Source organism: Lathyrus oleraceus, chromosome 1 (genome assembly GCF_024323335.1).
Source record: "Lathyrus oleraceus cultivar Zhongwan6 chromosome 1, CAAS_Psat_ZW6_1.0, whole genome shotgun sequence".
Taxonomy (NCBI): domain Eukaryota; kingdom Viridiplantae; phylum Streptophyta; class Magnoliopsida; order Fabales; family Fabaceae; genus Lathyrus; species Lathyrus oleraceus.
Genome location: NC_066579.1, coordinates 129,805,201 through 129,827,420, shown reverse-complemented (window position 1 = coordinate 129,827,420; position 22,220 = coordinate 129,805,201). Strand labels below are relative to the sequence as shown.

Below are 22,220 nucleotides of genomic sequence, written 5' to 3'. Positions count from 1 at the left end.
TGTCCTTGAGCCAAGGAACCTTATTCTTGGACTTACCACTGACGACATTGATGTTGATGATGCATATGCCGATGATAAATTTAAGATGCGTGTCATGTTATTTTGCACAATTAATGACTTTCCTGCATATACAATAATTTGTCTGGGTACAACGTTAAGGGACATAAATCATGTCATTTATGTTAAAATGATACATTCTCCCACCAAATACAAAATTGAAGAAATATTGTTTACCTTGAGCATAAAAAATTTCTAAGACCCAATCATCCATACCATAGATTACAAAAGACTTTTAATGGAGAACACGAGTTTGATATAGTTCTAAAACGCTTAATCGGGGAGGAAGTTTAAAAAAGACAACAACACATTATTGTTGTCTTTAAAAAGAAACAAAAAGGTCATGTGGAGAAAAATATTTTGAAAAATAGATCGGTGTTCTTTGATCTTCTATATTGGTCTAGCCTCGATATAAAATATTGTCTTTATGTGATGCATGTGGAGGAAAATGTTTGTGATAGTTTGATTTGAACACTTCTCAACATTAAAGGCAAGAGAAAATGTATTAAGAATTCGCGTCTAAATATGGTGGTGATGGGTATACGACAAGAGTTACCCCAAAAGAAATATGAAATAGAACGTATTTTCCCTCAGTATATCACACTCTGTCTAAAAAATAAAAAAACTTTTTACGATTGTTTGTAAGGTATCAAAGTTCCCAAAGGGTACTAATCAAATGTGAAGAAATTTGTGTGAATTAAAGATCTCAAATTAGTTGTCTTAAAATCTCATGATTATCATATCTTGATGCAACAACTTCTACATATGGCTATCCATGGCACTTAACCAAAAAGTGTAAGGGTAACTATAACCAGATTGTGCATATTCTTCAATGGTATATGTAGTAAAGTCATTAACACGAGGCTGCAATTATCATGTGTCAACTAAATATGTATTTCCCCCCATCATTTTTAGACATTATGGTTCACGTAATTCTTCATCTAGTAAGGGGGATTAGATTTTGTGGTCCAGTTTATTTAAGTTGGATGTATCCGATAGAAAAATGCATGAATATCTTTAAAGGGTATATGAAGAATCATCAGCATCCAGAAGCTTCCATCGTTGAATGGTACGTCGTAGAAGAAGCTATTGAGTTTTGTACAAACTAAATGTCAGAAGCAAACTTTATTGGTTTAACGAAAGGGCTCCTAACGATAGTAGTGCATCCGAGAAAATTAAATGGATATTATATATGTCTAATTTTAAGGTAATAACTTGGAGTGCATACAATATTACTAAATTTTCGTTTCATACAAATTCAAAGGATGAACATAGTACCATGAAAAATAACGGGGTTATGGTTAAATTTGAATCCATGTACTACTCTAGTTCTAAAGTTATCAACCATGTATTGGCATCTAGAGAATACTTTGAAGTCATTAAGGAGATTTTGGAGATTGGTTATGTTATTTTTAAACAACATTTATTTAAGTGCAAGTGGACTGAAAGTAACACCGGTGCAGAAGCCGATAAATTAGGATTGTCACAGGTTGATCTTCGAAAGGTTGCTAATATGAACGACTCGATCACCATGGCATCCCAAACAAAACAAGTTTTTATTTCATTGACTCTTCTAACACTAGATGATCAATTATTCTGCAAAGAAAATATATTCCGGATAATGAAAATCAATATTTAAATTTTGAAACCCCTTCTTTTACAACAAATGTGTGTCTCTCATCTGAAGAAAATGATTCAGGTGATGTGCATGTTATTCATTATGATCATAAATAAGGGATATGACAAAACTAGTAATATATATGCTTATAAATTATTTATGTTAGTTGTAGTAATTAATGCATGTTGTTGATATTGAAGTTTGAATGTTGTTGTTGTTTTGTTGTTGAGATTTAAGTGTGAATGTTATTGTTGTTGTTATTGTTGTTGTTGTTGAGATTAATGGTTTAAATATTCAATGTTGTTGTTAATGATTATCCTAATTGATTTCAAATATGGTTCAAATTATAGTTGTTTAACTACCAGTTGTAGAAGAAAACATTTTGACAACCGTTCAAGAATTTATATTTTGGTTTTTGCTTTTGTTGATTAATCATTTGTCTTATTTTTGTTGTAAAAAGATAAGTATGTGCCATATTGACTTTGCAATTGGTGTAAATAATGAATATTTTTGGTACAGTGTTTCTGTTTCAGAATAAGCAAAATATACAATGCTTCTGTTTTAGAAATGGGAAAAATAGGTTTTGTAGTACAGGTTAAAAGAAAAATATATAAGAAAAAAATTAATAATAATGATTTCCCCCATGATTTATTTAGATAAATCGAGGTAGTATGATAGAATATTGGAACGCACAAAAAAATGACGCAATGACCAATGAGTCTTTCCCCTCGATTTATAGGGGATCAAACTCATGACCAATGAGTCTTTCCCCTCGATGTAAGTTCATTTGAGGGGTAAAATGACGCAATTTCCATGACGCCCTTCGTTACCTCGCATACGAAACTGAGGTTAACCCCTATTTTTAACCGAGGTAAAAGGTGTTTTTCATAGTATGGTTGTTGTTGTTTCCACCTCTTGAAAGACCATTATTATATTTTGGAATAACTTTGTTTGAATATTGCAACGCACAAAAAAATTTGGGGAATGGTCAAAAATTGAAAAATAAAACAATACATGTTACTTTCAATTTTTTCCATTCTCCATTTTTTTTGGCAATAGAAATCATCTATTACCTCGTTGGATTTAACCACCGAGGAGAAAAGTCCATATTTTATTTTATCTTTTATTTAAAAAAGAAATAATATGTTACCTCGGTTTTCATAAAGAACCGAATGGAAAAGTAATTCATTTTTGTCTATAAATCAATCTTTGTTGTCCATTTTTTAATAATAATGCTCAAGATATTGCCAACACATCAATCCATAAGAAACTCTCTACATTCAATCAGAACGTGAACAACACAACTATATATCTTGGAAGTTATGTTGTAAAACTCAAACATTGATAATGAAAGCATTTTGATTGAAAATAGTAAAACTTATAGAAGTTTGTAAACAGTTTCTAGAATAAATTGCAAGAGCGAAAAAAAAAATTATGGTACAAGATTGGTGTTCTTACATAATCTCCTATCTTGTAACTGGAAATTTATTTTATTTATCTAAATTTTATTTTTAATTTTATATCATAAGCAAATGCATACAAAAGTCATTGAAAATATAATGCGTGCAAAAACCATTGAACTTGAAAAACAATGTGTATGCAACAAAAATCCATAATTTATTCTTCTCTAAGATTGACACCGATGATAATGATTCAGATTTAGAATTCGTCAAAACTTTATATTTATAGATTGAAACGAAAACAACGTAAGATTAGAAACATTGTATTTTAATAATACTTGTATGGACTCAAGATAGCAAAAACCCTAAGACGCTCAGTTCTCTCTCTTCACTCTCATCCGCCACCCTTTCTTCTTCTCACTCAACCTCCACAATCCAAACCACTCCCTCCTCCATCAAGTGATGCATGATTGTTTGCTATAGATTAGGATTCTTATTTTCTTTACCTTTTAATGCATCATCATTTTGGATTGTTTTGAGTTTTATGTTATATTGGGTTTGGTTTCATGTCCCCAGTTCTTAGGATTTTAATTTTATTTTAATCTACCTTTGCTTTTATATATATATATATATATATATATATATATATATATATATATATATATATATATATATATATATATATATATACATATATATATATATATATATATATATATATATATAAGTATTTTATAAAAAATACGAATTTGAAGTTGTTTGGGATCAAAGTCATTACCAATTCTACATTTTCTCTCCGTCGTAGATATACCCAGAGAAAAAATGACGACTTTCAACGATACTCTTCGGTACATGATTTAAAAAATTGAGATAATAATATTTTCAAATTGAAGTAAAATAGATTATTCATAATAGTGGTTGTGTTTAGGTGAATAGGGGGTACGCAGGATGGTCAGATGGCCTCTATTGGGTGATCTATTGGATGATTGGTTGTATTCCTAGCTCTACTTCAATTTGATGTTTTGAAGAGGTTTTCTTGTTTTGTGAAAGTTTGTTTCAGTGGCGTCTGGTGGTGGTTTAGTGGGCGAGATTGTGGATAGTATGTTCCTCTGTCTGGCCATAGTCGTCTGTTATATTTTCGGTATTTGTTTTGTTTTTAATTTTTCAATTTATTGAATGTTCTGCATGTATCATTATATGCATTTTTTTCCTTTATGATATTATATCTCGTTTTCCATTAAATAAAATCATACATATCAATTTAGGATACCATTATTTTTTTAATATTACAAAATTAAATGATTATAGTTATTTATTTATAAATAAAAAAACATAATCACCCTAGATAATTTCACTTGAAAGTGAAGGGTATTATTGTAATAAACAATATTAATTCCATTTATACCGCTGACCTTTCTTCTCTGTCCATCTCTTTATTTAAATTTCATATGTCCTTCTCTCAATATTTTCTATCTCACCATAGGTTACTTCTTTAACTCTCTCTTCTCTTCTTTCTTTGTGCTCTATATAAATAACACCAAAAACCACTATACTCTTTAATAATTAGTGTTCATCTCTTACAAATTATGGGACGTTCACCATGTTGTGACAAAGTTGGTTTAAAGAAAGGTCCATGGACTCCAGAAGAAGATCAAAAACTCTTGGCTTATATCGAAGAACACGGCCATGGAAGTTGGCGCGCTTTGCCAGCTAAAGCTGGTATAATGAAGTTTTTGCACTTTCAATTTTTGTAGTTGATGTATCTGATCTATATTTTAGATAATTATACCAGGAAATAGATATTATATGTATAACATGTTTTTTGTTTGCTAAACATTTGTTTAGTACATGTTTCTTGTTTTGTATTGTTGGAAAACTAGTTAATGAATGTTTTTTTTGTTGATATTTGTAAATAGGTCTTCAAAGATGTGGAAAGAGTTGCAGATTAAGATGGACCAATTATCTTAGACCTGATATTAAGAGAGGAAAATTTAGTTTGCAAGAAGAACAAACCATTATTCAACTTCATGCTCTCTTAGGGAACAGGTTTGGTATATTTCCTTATTGTGTTTTCATCATTAATTAATTAACTAATATAAGTTTGAGTCTATTAATTAGTATTCATTTACTCATTTTTCTTAATTAATTTTATTTATTTATTTTATTGATTTTCTTCTAAGCACATTGATTTGATTTTCAAGAAAATGTGAACATGAAGATATAATTTCCCGTTCTAAATTTTTTCCTTTTTTTATAAAATATAAATTAATTGCAAAAATAAAATAAAAGATGTCACTATTAATATGTGGAAGCATTTACTATAATCATTCAGTTTTTTGGGTCTATAATTTCTTTTTTCTTTTTTCTTATAATTCCCTTGTTGTGAGGTATGTCTTAAATGCAATGTCCCCTCAATTTCTTCACTTAACTATTCCAACCCATCTCCAACAAATAATTCACATCACACTCTCTGCCATTTTCCTAAATTTATTACTCTCTGACATCCAAGGTTTTTCAAAGTGAATAATTAATTACAAAATCATAATTACATCATCTACCACTAAAAATACCATTTGATTTGTGATCTAGTAGCTTCATAATTTAAGCTACATTTCTTTCAAAAAATATGAATAAATTATATTATATCACTACTATAAAATAAATTATGATATATATCATTATTTTTATTATAGAAAATCAATTATTCTATTTGTTTTTTAAAAAACTATATATAGTAATTTTAATTAAACACAACCACCACTTAACAATTTTTAAAAAACACAACAAAATATATATTTCATCACTAAATTTGTCGTTAAATATGTCATATTCAATTATCAACTTTATTTTTTTCATTTATAATTTAGCATTGATAAAAATTATGTTTTAGTATATAGTTGATGAATATTATTGTTGATTAATTAATTATTTATTTAATTAATAGATTAATTAATAATCATTGACATTATGTGTTGTGTTTGTATTATGCTTTTATTTATTTTTTCTTGAAAAATTAGGTGGTCAGCTATAGCTACACATTTGTCAAAGAGAACAGATAATGAGATAAAGAATTATTGGAACACACATCTGAAGAAAAGGTTAACAAAAATGGGAATTGATCCAGTTACTCACAAACCTAAAAATGATGCACTTCTTTCATCAAGTGATAATGTTCATTCAAAAACAGCTTCAAATCTTAGTCACATGGCTCAATGGGAAAGTGCTCGTCTTGAAGCTGAAGCTAGACTTGTTAGAGAATCCAAAATCCGTTCACATAATTCACTTCTTCATAATAATCATAATCATTTGAAGGCTTGGAATATTAATCTTGAGTCTCCTACTTCAACTTTATCTTATAATGAGAATGTTCCACCAATTATTATGAGTAGTGAAGGAATTGGAGGAGAGAAAAACAACAACAATGATAATGAGAAAAATAGCAACAATAATAATGGTAATGATGATGAGAACAATGTTGTTGTGTCTATGATTGAGTTTGTAGGGACAAATTCAAGTTCAATCGTGAAAGAAGAAGGTGGTGATGATCAAGAAAATTGGAAAGATTATGAAAGTTTTACATCAAATCTTCATCATGAGTTAACTATGTCAATGGATCAAGGTGGTGTTGGTGATGTTATTGCTGAAGAAGGGTTTACTAATCTTTTGCTTAAAACAAATTCTGAAGATTTGAGTTTGTCAGAAAGTGGTGGAGAATCTAACAATGGTGGTGATGGTGGAAGTGGAAGTGAATTCTATGAAGATAACAATAACTATTGGAATAGTATTCTTAATTTAGTTAATTCTTCTCCTTCTCATTCACCAATGTTTTGATAAAGATTTCTAGTCTTTAAGTTTATAGTTATAATCAATCAAAAGTTTAAGGTATATTTATGTACTAATAGAAAAAAAATTCTTGACAAATATGGATCTGGATTCTCTGCATTTCTACGATTAATCTTGTTTAATTATAGTGGTTGAATTAGTCAAATGGTAAGAATTTCAATTTTATTTCTCGGTGATTCAGTCCGGAGGTTATTCTTATTGAATGCATGATAATCAATGATTTAGATCGTATTAATATTATTTTAATATTATGTTGAACTTTTGATTGAGTTTAATAGAGAGTATTGTTGAAAATGTATGTGTTAGTCACATAAATATATAATTATTTCATCATATTCAAACCCTAGTTAAAAGCCATTCATTTTACTCCAAATATGCATGCTCATTTGAACATGTTAATTTCCAAGTAGTGCATGGTTTCTATACTTGATGATTTAAAAGAGACTTTTCCTAGAAATGTTTATGTAATTGTAATTTGTGAAAGCAAATTAGGTACTCTTTTGAGGAAAAGAGATCTATGCTTGCTTTTCAACATCAAATGTTCATATTAATTTGTTTGAAATTGACTTGATTTCTATGTCTAAAGTGTAGTTTTCCTATCTTCCTCTAGACAAAGTAATAATAAGTGTGTGAGAGATAATTGAATGTCTTTTACTGTATACAAAAGGCTAATAAAGGAAGCATTTATTATGGACTTTATAGTTGTTAGTTTTATGTCACATTATTGTTACTTCTGAAGATCTCAATTCAAAGTTGATCTATATCTATTTATTACCCGGCTATCTCATTATAATAGTGTTATACTCTATCATTTCATATAAATTAAAAAGAAACTAAAATTTAATAGAACTATGGTTTTATCAAATTAACATTATGAAATTTCGGTGTTGTTCTAAATTATAAATATAAAATGCAAAATAGAAATTAGGTTTTTCTTTAGTTTCTTTTAAATTAAAAATTAGTATAATTAAAGTATTATTCTATTATTTTTAGAGATTAATTACTATACACTATCAATGTAAAAAGTTTTACACTGTCAATTCATCATCATAATCCGTTTATACTATTTTATTGGTGGTTAAAATAAAAGTCAAATATGTTCTAACATTCAATGTTTATAATTAAACTGACGGTATAAAATTCATTTACACTGTCAGTGTATTTCAACTAAATTCTTATTTTTATATGTAGACGAAGTAATAAATACTACATAAAATACACATAGCCCTAAGTCTTAAGTTCGATCTTAGATGAAATGTTCAAGAATAAAGTTTACGTTATGTTTGATCAATTCCTTGTAAATACCACTTTTCTTAAAATTTGTTTTTTAAAGGCAAACAAGAAAAATAATATAAATAAAGGAGAGACACTAAGGCCAAAAGTGCAAGGGAGTCTCGAGAAAAAACACAAGGAGTACTAAAACTCAGAACAAAAAATAAAAATAGCAAAGAAAAGAAAGAACCATCCCCAAGTTAACAGCAACCCCCACCAGCTCAAAAATATCAATTATTGGGAGAAAAGCTAATGTTTTGGCGAGTTTAGGCTCATCTCCTTCTTTGGGTCTCACTAAGTTGATGGCTAAAGTTTTAGTGATTAAGTTAGAGATTGTCATGGAAAAACTTATCTAGTCAAATAGATGTCCTTCATAAAAGTGGCTAAAGTAATGGATTATAGACGAAGTGGTGACTTTGAATGAGATTATCCATTTAGCCAAGAGTTTGAAGAACGTTTGTCTTATCTTTTAGATCGGGTTTTGAGAAGACATATGTTTATATTAGTTTGTTCTTCCTAGATTATGTTATGAGAATGTTTGGCTTTAGTTGCTAGTGTAGAACGTCGATTCAAGCACATGTTTTCTCGGGGAGGGGGGGGGGGGGGGGGGGGGGGGGGGGGGTCTTCGTGGTTAATAGGTGTCTGACTAAGGAGATTAATATTCATATAGGCCTTACGAAGTAGCTCTCCCGATTCCGTTCTTGTTTAGTTTGGTGGTATATGGCCTTAGCGCATATATGAGACATGTGCCACTGATATGAGTTTTCTTGGGTTTTAAAGGGGGCACAAGGCATTGTTTTTTCTCACCTCTAATATGCAGATGATATTATTCTTTTGGGTGAAGCTTCAGTAAAAAATTTGCGAATGATTAAGACAGTCCTCGAAAGTCTACCTAAGAGCCTCTAATTGTGCTTTTCTAAATTCGAGATAGCCTATTTATAGGCACTACTACAAAAACCCTCTTTAACCACGGTTGTAAAAGGTATACTATCACGCGTGACCATCCTTGTGGTTGTAAGTTCCCTATTTATCACCACAGACGTGTGACCATTGTGATATACTAGGTAACACGCTACCTATCACCATAATTATTCTAAATAACTGTTGTTAAATAGTTATTGGTAATGAGTTTAATTCACATCATTTATATGGTATATTATATTTGGCGTGTTACATATCACCATGGTCCTCTTAATTAACGATGGTGAAATAATTTATTTTTTTAATTTTTTAAATATTATTTCATATATACCCCTTTTTTTTGTACCTATATATTTTTGTACCTAAATATTATTTAAATCAAAAGTCAAAAATATCATTTACATCAAAAGCCAAAAATATCATTTACATCAAACTCCAAAAATATTATTTAAATCAATCTCAAGAATATATCAAACATATATTACAAAATTATATTTGATCACCCTTTGGCTTAAGATAATTGAAGCAAAACACTTAACGTTTATGAAGGTCTTTAAAGTCATCGGTGGGAAATGGTGTAGTATCGGTAACGCCTATATAAAAAAGTGCAGAAAATTGAATATCACATGATTTGAAATAACAACAAACTCAAACATTGATATGCATGTTTATGTAAACATTTCATGGCATATATAATATATACATGTTCCCAAGAATCAACAATGTCACCAAAGACAATATTTAACATGTGTTTCATGACATAATACTCACACTCATATCTCTTTGGTTGCCTTCTCGTCTACAAATTTAAATATTTCATGAATATATAACCACACATGTATGTAACTATGTAAATAAATGAATGTCACAAGTAATCCACTTACCTTAGACGTGATAAATTCATGATTTTTCTAATATTGTTCAAGTAATGGTGTCGTTGCAAATTCCTGAAAATGATATAAACATATTACGCGTTAAACTAATTACAAAGTCAAAGAAAATATTATTAAAAGTCTCATAAACATAAACTTACCTAGAAATAATATGTTTCATGTCCGGTTTAAGTGAGTAATGTAAGGAACACAATGTGGTTACCATATTCGTCCTAAGAGATATGATGATAAATTCCCAATGACCACTGAATAAACACAAGCATATATTATTATTATTTTCTAAAACATGGAAACTAACTATAATAGATAAACCATAATTCCAAAATTACTCACGAACTGATAACTGATGCTAAGTAGCATTCTTTTCCCCCTCATTTATATCTGATGACATATAATCTTCAATATTTTTGGATTATTCTTTATCCATCGAATAGTAAATGGATCCAAGATGCCATAAATATTTGATTTATTAATTCTATAATAACACGATGAATATACCTAAATGGTTAAACAAAATTCAAAAAGTAAGTGAGGAAATACAAAACCTATAAATGTACCATAATGACATATTCAATATTCTATATTTACGTCCACCAAACTTGTAATATACGTTCAGCCACTTATTTCCAATAAGGAAATTCTTTATATCTTTAGGATCAGAATATAAGACCTTTTTTTCATGGACAATGTTCTACCTGAATAGGAATCGAGTCTACAATATCCATGAGTTCTTTGGTCAATGTCCTGACTTCATTTTCTGAAGGAGAAAACATTTCATTCAGGATATCTAGAGGGCGGAGATTGGATAACTTTCTTTTGTGCTAGAACCACGTACACTAATTCTTTCATGCAATTGATCACCACTATCTTCATTTGTACCTTGTTGGATGGTTCCACTGATTCTCTGCATAATAATAATAATAATAATAATAACTTTCTTCTAACTTTTCCACGTCTTCCATGCGTTTTTTCTGCTCCTCATATAACTTTTCATAAAATTATTTCCTTTGTTCTTCTAACATCTTCTCAAAATGGTCAATATTTTCTTTTCGCGTATGTTCGGTTCTTTTTGTAGAGAACCATAGAATAATCTCAGGATGACACCTTCTCCAACCCCACGAACATGCCCATCATGATCATCTATTCTGATTGCTTTTATCAGTATATCATGTTGTGATTCTGGAACAAATAGACCTTCATGAGCCGCCGCAGCCAACAGATGCTACACAACATGATGATATATATTGTTACCAAAATAATTTAAATAAAACATAACATATATATGCACACAAAAATCCTACTTACAATTTTCTCGGCAACTGCTCTTGAGGCATCTGAGGTGTACTTTCCATTTGGTCTTAGTCGAACCCTCTTTCACTTGTCATGTCGTGACGATGGATATGGGTTGTGATCACAATTAATGGAGTCATCATCTCTCATTTGTTATTTTTTCCATTAATCATAATTTTATACAATTTCCTGTAACCCTCGCGAGACAATCTATGGGGGTATATGTTTTTGCCTTATTTTATTTTCCTGCTTCACTTTTAGCATGTTATGAACATGTTGAAAATATGATTAGTATCTATAAATCATAAGCATAAAATTATCAGAAAAATAAGATTAGTACTAACCATGAATTTTTCAGAACGATTGGACTTCACCAACTTTTTCCAAACCTTCTTCGAAATAAAACTATAAATCACCCATGGACGCACAAGACCAAAATTTAGGCTTCGTAATATAGTCACGCGTGAGTCGTGACTTAAAGCCCCTCCAACATATACTAGCATAACTGATCCACCTTTTTTTCAACTTCGAATCATCAGTAAACTCAAAAGTTAACTACATTTATATCAATAAGTATGTATTAGAAATTATAGAAAGTGATATCCAATAGATGAAAGTTAAAATTAAAACCATAACGTCTATCCATATGTGTCATACCCTAATTTTCAACCCTAAGATGCCACCATCATTTGTATCATTTGCATGACATCTAACCTCTTTGCACTACTAACCTATTGAAAATACAAAAAGGTTTCCTACTTTGTTTGTCTTAAGCTAGGGTTTTACACCAAGAGCTTTCAAAGATTGATCAATCAAGACTTGACATGAGTTTTTAACATTTCAAACTCCTCATCCTTCCCAAGTAATCAAGTGACTTCTGTAACACCCCGAATAAAATAAGAGAATTATTTAAATTAAGTTAATAATATAATTATTAATTTAATTAAATAAATTGAATTATTGGATTATTATTATTACTATTATTTGGAATAATAATTATTGGAAAATATATAAGTTGGAATAAGAGAAAAGGGTTTTCATTGTTGGTAAAGAGTTTTCACGTGAAACAGAGAAGCGGCTGAAAAGTGGAAAGTGGAGAAAGGGCAAAGAGGAAGAGCTAGAGAGCAAAAGTTGAAGAACGGAAAAGCTTGAAGTTTAGAGATTGCCGGATTATCTCAGGTAAGGGGGGTTTATCGTCGTTTACTGGGTATTATAGATTAACATGTCATGGGTAGTGATAAACCGTTGAAATGACCCTAATTGGGATGTTGAATGCTGAAATATTGTGATGAATAAGTTGTATTAAAGCTGTAATTGAGTCCGTAATTGTGTGAGTCGTGTTCCCCCGAACGTATAGCTTTTTACGGAAATTGAATCGGAGGTCCGGAAGTCCTCCAACGGCGGAAAATGCGGAGAACTCTGCATTCTGCCTTGTGTTAGCGCAGGAACTGCTGTTTTGTCTGCGTTAACCGGTTAACCCAGGGCGTTAACCGGTTAACACTGTTATATTTTGTGAAAATGTGCTGTTTTGCATGCGTTAACCGGTTAACCCAGGGCGTTAACCGGTTAACACTGTTGCGTTTTGCCAGAAAATGTGTTTTGTCCTGCGTTAACCGGTTAACCCAGGGCGTTAACCGGTTAACACTGTTGGAAAAGTGAAAAATTGATATTTTAATGTTGTGAACATAATTGGTGATTTGCCTAGGTTGGTATGTGACATAGTTGGGATTGAGTTATGTTATGAAGTAATATTGTAGTCAATTTTGATGAGTAAAATTTGTTGGGTTTGTGTTATAAAGTGTCGATGCAAGTATGACTGAGTTGTTAAGTTGTTCCGTGTACGGAAAGTTGTTAAAAATACTGAGTTGTAGGCTTGATGAGCCAAAGTTGATTATAAGTTGATTATGTTGAAAACCTTGTTGTGTTGCTATTATTATTATGTTGTCGGAATTGTAAAGTCGTGTATGCCATGTACATTCATATGCATTAAGTCGGAGCTTTGCTCACACCACGTTGGCCTGGATTGGCAAATTTTAAGTTGAAAGTTGAAGGCTTACGCCTTGATGGAGCTTTGCTCACACCACGTTGGCCTGGATTGGCAAATTTTAAGTTGAAAGTTGAAGGCTTATGCCTTGATGCCCAATAAAACGGCAATGATTTTAAGTTGGGAGTTTTACTCCGATTGGTACCACATGCATGACGAGTCGAGTCTCATTTGAGTTGCATTTTATGTTGTTATTGAGTTGCATTTTACGTTGTTATTGAGTATGATATTTGAGTTGATGTGCCGTTACTGAATGCATGATATGATTAGGGTGATTAACGTGTAAATTTACTTAGCATTACATGATGATTTATAATGCTTATTATATCGATTGAGGAACTCACCCTTACAACTATTTTTCAGGTAACGAGCAGTGAGTGAGTAGAAGCTAGTGCTTGGAGTCTAGTGTGGTCTCCTTAGTGGGTCATGCTCTGATAGATGTAACATCGGGACGGGATGTTTTAACTTGTTGAATAATTTTATGTGTAATGTATTACATATGTTGAATGATCTCTATCCGCTGCGTATTTTGCAAGAAGTGTTTATGTTGAATTAAATAATGAGCATGACTGATTTTATGGTGAAATGTGTGAAGTGTTGTGTGACACCCTTAACTGCAATAATTACTCTGATTTATATATTTGTTGTTGTAAATTAAATATTTGGGGTATTTTAGAAGGGTGTTACATTAGTGGTATCAGAGCAGGTCGGTCTGTCCGGCCAGTTGTCGTGTCGTTACTGTCTAACAATTGTGTATTGTTACTAATCTAACTTTTAAGTTGTGTTGTATTGATAAGTTGAAATGGCAGGAAGGAATGACGCTGCAATGGCTGCCGCAATGCAAGCGATGGCCCAAGCTGTGCAGAACTTGCCAAATGCTGGTGGTGATGCTGGATCACGTAGCTTGGCGACTTTTCAAAGAGAGAATCCGCCGGTGTTTAAAGGGAAGCATGATCCAGATGCAGCCTTAGGATGGTTGAAAGAGATCGAGAGAATCTTCCGTGTTATGGATTGCACTCCAGCTCAGAAGGTTCGGTATGGTACTCACATGCTAGCAATCGAAGCTGATGACTGGTGGCTAGAGACTCACGAGAGGTTGACCGTGGCAGGTGAAGTCATTACTTGGGATGTATTCCGTAGGGAATTCATGAGGAAGTATTATCCGGAAGATGTCCGTGGTAAGAAAGAAATTGAGTTCCTTGAGCTGAAGCAAGGAAACATGTCTGTCACTGATTATGCTGCGAAATTTGTGGAGCTGTCCAAATTTTATCCTCATTACACTGGTGCTGGTGCTGAATTTTCAAAGTGCATCAAGTTTGAAAATGGACTGCGCTCTGAAATTAAGAAGGCTGTTGGGTATCAGAAGATACACATTTTTACTGAATTGGTTGATAACTGCAGGATATTTGAAGAAGACAATAATGCTCATTACAAGATTGTCAGTGACCGCAGGGGCAAGCAACATCAAAATCGTGGCAAGCCGTATGATGCCCCAGTGGGAAAAGGGAAACAAGGAGCTGCTCCGGCTCAGAGGACTAGTAGGGGAGGTGCTCCTGCTGGTATAGTTTGCTTCAAATGTGGTCAGGCTGGCCATAAGAGTAATGTATGCACTGCTGAAGTAAAGAGATGTTTTCGTTGTGGTAAGACTGGTCATGCAATAGCTGATTGCAAGCACAAGGAAGTGATTTATTTTAATTGTGGCGAAGAAGGGCATATTGGAAGTCAGTGTCAGAAGCCGAAGAAATCTCAGACTGGGAAGGTGTTCGCATTGACTGGAACTCAAACCTCCAGTGAGGATAGACTTATCCGAGGTACGTGTTATATTAATGGCTTTCCTCTTGTAGCTATTATTGACACAGGTGCGACTCATTCCTTTATATCTTTGGATTGTGCTGTGAAACTTAAGTTAGAGATATCTGAGATGTTTGGTAGTATGGTAATTGATACTCCTGCGAAGGGTTCAGTGACTAATACTTCGGTTTGTTTAAATTGTCCTTTGAGTATTTTTGGTAGAGACTTTGGGATGGACCTAGTGTGTCTTCCACTAGTGCAGATTGATGTTATTCTGGGTATGAACTGGTTGGTGTTTAACCGAGTTTCTATCAACTGTTTTGATAAGACGGTGGTCTTTCCTGAGATTGAGGAGGGAAAGAGTTTGTTTCTATCAGCAAGGCAAGTGAATGAAGAAGTAGCTGATGGGGCAGAGTTGTTTATGCTGTTAGCGACTTTGGAGGCTAAAGATAAACTGGTGATTGGCGATCTAGCCGTGGTGTGTGATTTTCCTGATGTGTTTCCGGAAAAGGTGAATGAATTACCGCCAGAGCGGGAAGTGGAGTTCTCGATTGATTTGGTACCTGGTACTAGGCCGATATCGATGGCTCCGTACCGTATGTCTGCTGTTGAGTTAACTGAATTGAAGAGTCAGTTGGAAGATCTGTTGGATAAGAAATTTATTCGTCCGAGTGTGTCACCGTGGGGTGCACCAGTGCTATTGGTTAAGAAGAAAGAAGGTACTATGAGGTTGTGTGTGGACTACAGGCAACTGAATAAAGTGACGATCAAGAATCGGTATCCTTTGCCGAGGATTGATGATTTGATGGATCAGTTGGTTGGTGCAAGTGTGTTCAGCAAAATAGATTTGAGATCTGGGTATCATCAGATCCGTGTGAAAACCGAGGATATTCAGAAGACTGCTTTCAGAACAAGGTATGGACATTATGAGTATTCTGTAATGCCTTTTGGTGTGACTAATGCGCCTGGAGTATTTATGGAGTATATGAATAGGATTTTCCATCCGTACCTAGACAAGTTTGTTGTGGTGTTTATTGATGATATTTTGGTGTATTCGAAATCTGAAGAAGAGCATGCTGAACATTTGAGAGTGGTTTTGGGAGTTCTACGAGAAAAGAAGTTATTTGCTAAATTGTCCAAGTGTGAATTTTGGTTAGGAGAGGTGAGTTTTCTGGGTCATGTGATTTCAAGAGGTGGCGTTGCTGTTGATCCTTCTAAGATAGAAGCGGTATCTAAGTGGGAAGCTCCGAAGTCTGTTGCTGAGATTCGAAGTTTCCTTGGTTTGGCTGGTTATTATAGGAAGTTCATTGAGGGATTTTCTAAGTTGGCGTTACCATTGACGATGTTGACTAGGAAGGGGCAAGCGTTTGTTTGGGACTCAAAATGTGAAGGAGGTTTCCAAGAGTTAAAGAGAAGGTTAACTACTGCTCCTATTCTGAGATTACCGAGTTCGTCGGAATCATTTGAAGTTTACTGTGATGCTTCATTGTTGGGTTTGGGTGGCGTGTTGATGCAGAATAAGCAGGTTATAGCTTATGCCTCAAGACAGCTGAGAGTTCATGAGAGGAACTATCCGACGCACGATTTAGAGTTGGCGGCTGTGGTATTTGTTCTGAAGTTATGGAGGCATTACTTGTACGGGTCAAGATTTGAGGTTTTCAGTGACCATAAAAGTTTAAAGTATTTGTTTGATCAGAAAGAGCTGAATATGAGACAGAGAAGATGGTTAGAGTTTCTGAAGGATTATGACTTTGGTTTGAATTACCATCCGGGTAAAGCAAACGTAGTGGCTGATGCATTGAGTCGGAAATCATTACATATGTCTATGCTAATGGTTAAGGAATTGGATTTAATTGAGCAGTTTAGAGACTTGAGTTTGGTGTGTGAGAGTACTCACAATAGTGTTAAATTGGGAATGTTGAAGTTAACAAGTGGTATTCTGGATGAGATCAGAGAGGGTCAGAAATCCGATGTGCTTTTGGTTGATAAGTTGACTCTAGTGAATCAAGGTCAAGGTGGCGAATTCAGAGTTGATGAGAATGATGTTTTGAAATTTGGTAATCGGGTGTGTATTCCGGATGTTATCGAACTTAAGAAGAGTATTCTTGAAGAAGGGCATCGTAGTGGCTTGAGTATTCATCCTGGAGCTACGAAGATGTATCATGATTTGAAAAAGTTATTTTGGTGGCCGGGAATGAAGAAAGAAATTGCGAGTTTTGTTTATTCCTGTTTGACTTGTCAGAAGTCAAAGATTGAGCATCAGAAGCCGTCTGGGCTAATGCAACCGTTGGCTATTCCAGAGTGGAAGTGGGATAGTATCAGTATGGATTTTGTTTCTGGTTTACCGAGGACAATTAAGAATTTTGAAGCTATTTGGGTGATTGTTGACAGATTGACAAAGTCGGCTCATTTCATTCCGATCAGAATGGACTATCCGTTAGAGAAATTAGCTGAGTTGTATATTGAGAAAATTGTAAGTTTGCATGGTATTCCGTCGAGTATTGTTTCGGACAGAGATCCTAGATTTACATCGAAGTTCTGGGAAGGTTTGCAGAGGGCTTTGGGAACTAAGCTGAGATTGAGCTCTGCATATCACCCGCAGACTGATGGTCAGACTGAGAGGACGATTCAGTCATTGGAGGATCTTTTGAGAGCTTGCGTTTTGGAAAAGGGAGGTGCTTGGGATTGTTATTTACCTTTGATTGAGTTTACCTACAACAATAGTTTTCATTCGAGTATTGGTATGGCACCGTTTGAAGCTTTGTATGGTAGGAGATGTCGGACACCTTTATGTTGGTATGAGTCCGGTGAGAGTGTTGTGGTTGGACCGGAAATTGTTCAACAAACTACGGAAAAGATTAAGATGATTCAGGAGAAGATGAGAATTGCTCAGAGTCGTCAGAAGAGTTATCATGACAAGAGGAGGAAATCACTTGAGTTCCGAGAGGGAGATCACGTGTTTCTTCGTGTTACTCCGATAACTGGGGTTGGTCGAGCTTTGAAGTCAAAGAAGTTGACACCTCGATTTATTGGTCCTTATCAGATTTTGGAGAGGATAGGAGAGGTAGCCTATCGTATCGCTTTACCGCCGTCACTTGCGAATTTGCATGAGGTTTTTCATGTGTCTCAGTTGAGGAGGTACATTCATGATCCGTCGCATGTGATCCAAGTAGATGATGTACAGGTGAGAGATAACCTGACTGTTGAAATATCGCCTATGAGGATTGAGGATCAAGAGTTGAAGCAGTTGCGGGGTAAAGAGATTGCCTTAGTGAAAGTAGCTTGGGGAGGACCAGCAGGTGGCAATGTGACTTGGGAACTGGAGAGTCAGATGAAAGAGTCTTATCCAGAGTTATTTGCTTGAGGTATGTTTTCGAGGACGAAAACTCTTTTAGTGGGGGAGAGTTGTAACACCCCGAATAAAATAAGAGAATTATTTAAATTAAGTTAATAATATAATTATTAATTTAATTAAATAAATTGAATTATTGGATTATTATTATTACTATTATTTGGAATAATAATTATTGGAAAATATATAAGTTGGAATAAGAGAAAAGGGTTTTCATTGTTGGTAAAGAGTTTTCACGTGAAACAGAGAAGCGGCTGAAAAGTGGAAAGTGGAGAAAGGGCAAAGAGGAAGAGCTAGAGAGCAAAAGTTGAAGAACGGAAAAGCTTGAAGCTTAGAGATTGCCGGATTATCTCAGGTAAGGGGGGTTTATCGTCGTTTACTGGGTATTATAGATTAACATGTCATGGGTAGTGATAAACCGTTGAAATGACCCTAATTGGGATGTTGAATGCTGAAATATTGTGATGAATAAGTTGTATTAAAGCTGTAATTGAGTCCGTAATTGTGTGAGTCGTGTTCCCCCGAACGTATAGCTTTTTACGGAAATTGAATCGGAGGTCCGGAAGTCCTCCAACGGCGGAAAATGCGGAGAACTCTGCATTCTGCCTTGTGTTAGCGCAGGAACTGCTGTTTTGTCTGCGTTAACCGGTTAACCCAGGGCGTTAACCGGTTAACACTGTTATATTTTGTGAAAATGTGCTGTTTTGCCTGCGTTAACCGGTTAACCCAGGGCGTTAACCGGTTAACACTGTTGCGTTTTGCCAGAAAATGTGTTTTGTCCTGCGTTAACCGGTTAACCCAGGGCGTTAACCGGTTAACACTGTTGGAAAAGTGAAAAATTGATATTTTAATGTTGTGAACATAATTGGTGATTTGCCTAGGTTGGTATGTGACATAGTAGGGATTGAGTTATGTTATGAAGTAATATTGTAGTCAATTTTGATGAGTAAAATTTGTTGGGTTTGTGTTACAAAGTGTCGATGCAAGTATGACTGAGTTGTTAAGTTGTTCCGTGTACGGAAAGTTGTTAAAAATACTGAGTTGTAGGCTTGATGAGCCAAAGTTGATTATGTTGAAAACCTTGTTGTGTTGCTATTATTATTATGTTGTCGGAATTGTAAAGTCGTGTATGCCATGTACATTCATATGCATTAAGTCGGAGCTTTGCTCACACCACGTTGGCCTGGATTGGCAAATTTTAAGTTGAAAGTTGAAGGCTTACGCCTTGATGGAGCTTTGCTCACACCACGTTGGCCTGGATTGGCAAATTTTAAGTTGAAAGTTGAAGGCTTATGCCTTGATGCCCAATAAAATGGCAATGATTTTAAGTTGGGAGTTTTACTCCGATTGGTACCACATGCATGACGAGTCGAGTCTCATTTGAGTTGCATTTTATGTTGTTATTGAGTTGCATTTTACGTTGTTATTGAGTATGATATTTGAGTTGATGTGCCGTTACTGAATGCATGATATGATTAGGGTGATTAACGTGTAAATTTACTTAGCATTACATGATGATTTATAATGCTTATTATATCGATTGAGGAACTCACCCTTACAACTATTTTTCAGGTAACGAGCAGTGAGTGAGTAGAAGCTAGTGCTTGGAGTCTAGTGTGGTCTCCTTAGTGGGTCATGCTCTGATAGATGTAACATCGGGACGGGATGTTTTAACTTGTTGAAGAATTTTATGTGTAATGTATTACATATGTTGAATGATCTCTATCCGCTGCGTATTTTGCAAGAAGTGTTTATGTTGAATTAAATAATGAGCATGACTGATTTTATGGTGAAATGTGTAAAGTGTTGTGTGACACCCTTAACTGCAATAATTACTCTTATTTATATATTTGTTGTTGTAAATTAAATATTTGGGGTATTTTAGAAGGGTGTTACAACTTCCATCAATAAGAATCTATTTCAAGATCATTCCATCTCAAATTTATCAAGGCCATAGTTCATTTGATACCCTCAACTAGGATTTTGACCCAAAGTCAACTGGTTGACTTTTTTTAGCCAAAGCATGATCCCAAATCTTGAAGTATGGTTCAAATACTTAAAATACAGCATAAGTTATCCATTCACATCATCCAATATGCCTAAGATATCCCATTCATTAAAGATTGCAAGAATTGGATTCATCTGATACAAAGTCAACTGAGGCAAAGTGTCAAAGTTTGACGTTTTGACATTTTTGGTCAACCATGGACTTCTCAACTCAAGGATAATGAAAATATGGTTGATGGATGCACTTTATCAAGAGTAAACAAGATATTTGAGGTTAATTTCAAAAAGGGCAAGATTTGGTTTTTTGTAAATTTTTCCAAGTTATGAAAAAATACATGTTCAAATACCCATCTTTCCAAGGCCATAACTTGTGATCTAGGCCACCATTTTCTTTGCTCTAATGATCATATTAAAGGTCTTACTTTATACTTCAACTTTTTACTTGATGATTAATTCCCAAAAAATGCAAGGATTTCAAGTTATGAAACCATGAAGTTGGTACCATGAACTTAAAACACTTAGAAAAACTTTCAACCAAATCTGCCTTCAAAAAGTGGCTTACTTGATCATCACTTTTGATCATGATACATACTGATTCAAGGAAAACGTACAACATGAAAGTTGTAGAGCATGGTATTAGCTTTTCAAAAAGTCCAAGATCATGAAATTATCATATTTGAGCTAGGAGTTTCGAAGAGTTGAAGTTTCCTATCCAAACCTGAATTTTTGGGTCATTTTCATGACAAATTCATCATGTAACCTTGAGCCAAAGCTACAAGATCTTGCTTTAAAGGCTATCTTGCTTCTAAATCTAACCTTAATCAGAATATTACACAAACCTTTGATGCATTACACAAGGGATGGATCCATTGACCAAGTCTTGATGCCATATTTGGAAGGTTTTACAAAAAGCTTCATATCCATTTTGATAAAGGCCAACTTTTCCAACCACTCTTGTATTGAGCTTCTAACTTGTTTCTTCTTGTCACACTTAACCTATAAACCATAAGAAACATCTTAAAAGTACCTCTAAACTCCTCCTTTCACTCCACCTTTTCATCATGATCCATTATGATTTTTTGTGCAAAATGAAACCAAGTCACCAAACTAGCATTCCAATTGAACCAAGATTGATTTCTGCAAGTTACATGAACCATATGGAGCCTCTATAAATAGAGAGATAAACCTCATAACTCAAGACACCAGAATTGGCACAAAAACTCCATTGTAGCAAATTCTCCAAACCTCAAACTTCCAATTTCCATTGTGCTTGTGTTTTCTCCAAACCAATACTTCAAATAACTTCTAAACATCCATTAGAAGTTGTCCAAACACTTGAACAACTTCTGTAACAGTCTTACCATCACCTTCCAAATCACATTTTCATAACTTACAACTTGATTTGGAAAGGAAGAACTAAGCACTCTCAGCCCAAGCCAGACATTCAAACACCTTCCTAGAGGTGTAAGGAAGTTGTTCATATCATAAAATCAAATCTGGAACACCCCTACTGCAAAGGACGATTTTCATTTTGGAGGTATGTATTCATTTCTGTAATTTATGATTTAAGGCACCATTTTGCATCATTCTTGTTATCGTTACACTTGCCAAGATGTCAGGAACAAAACCCCTATGATCATTGGTCTTAATCGGTGATGTTTGGAATTTAATTTTAAATTCAACTTTTAGGATTCATATGCATTTTGTTTGATTTCTGGATATTTATAAATAA

General features: G+C 33.8%; 1 protein-coding gene across 1 annotated transcript; it reads left to right on the top strand.

Annotated features, from left to right (window-relative positions):
* Positions 1-4,513: 4,513 nt before the first annotated feature.
* LOC127121977 (transcription factor MYB16) lies at positions 4,514-6,998 on the top strand. Its single transcript, XM_051052400.1, has 3 exons — positions 4,514-4,794; positions 4,992-5,121; positions 6,093-6,998. The coding sequence occupies exons 1-3, from the start codon at positions 4,662-4,664 to the stop codon at positions 6,904-6,906; spliced, it is 1,077 nt and encodes a 358-aa protein (XP_050908357.1). The 5' UTR covers positions 4,514-4,661; the 3' UTR covers positions 6,907-6,998.
* Positions 6,999-22,220: the final 15,222 nt, after the last annotated feature.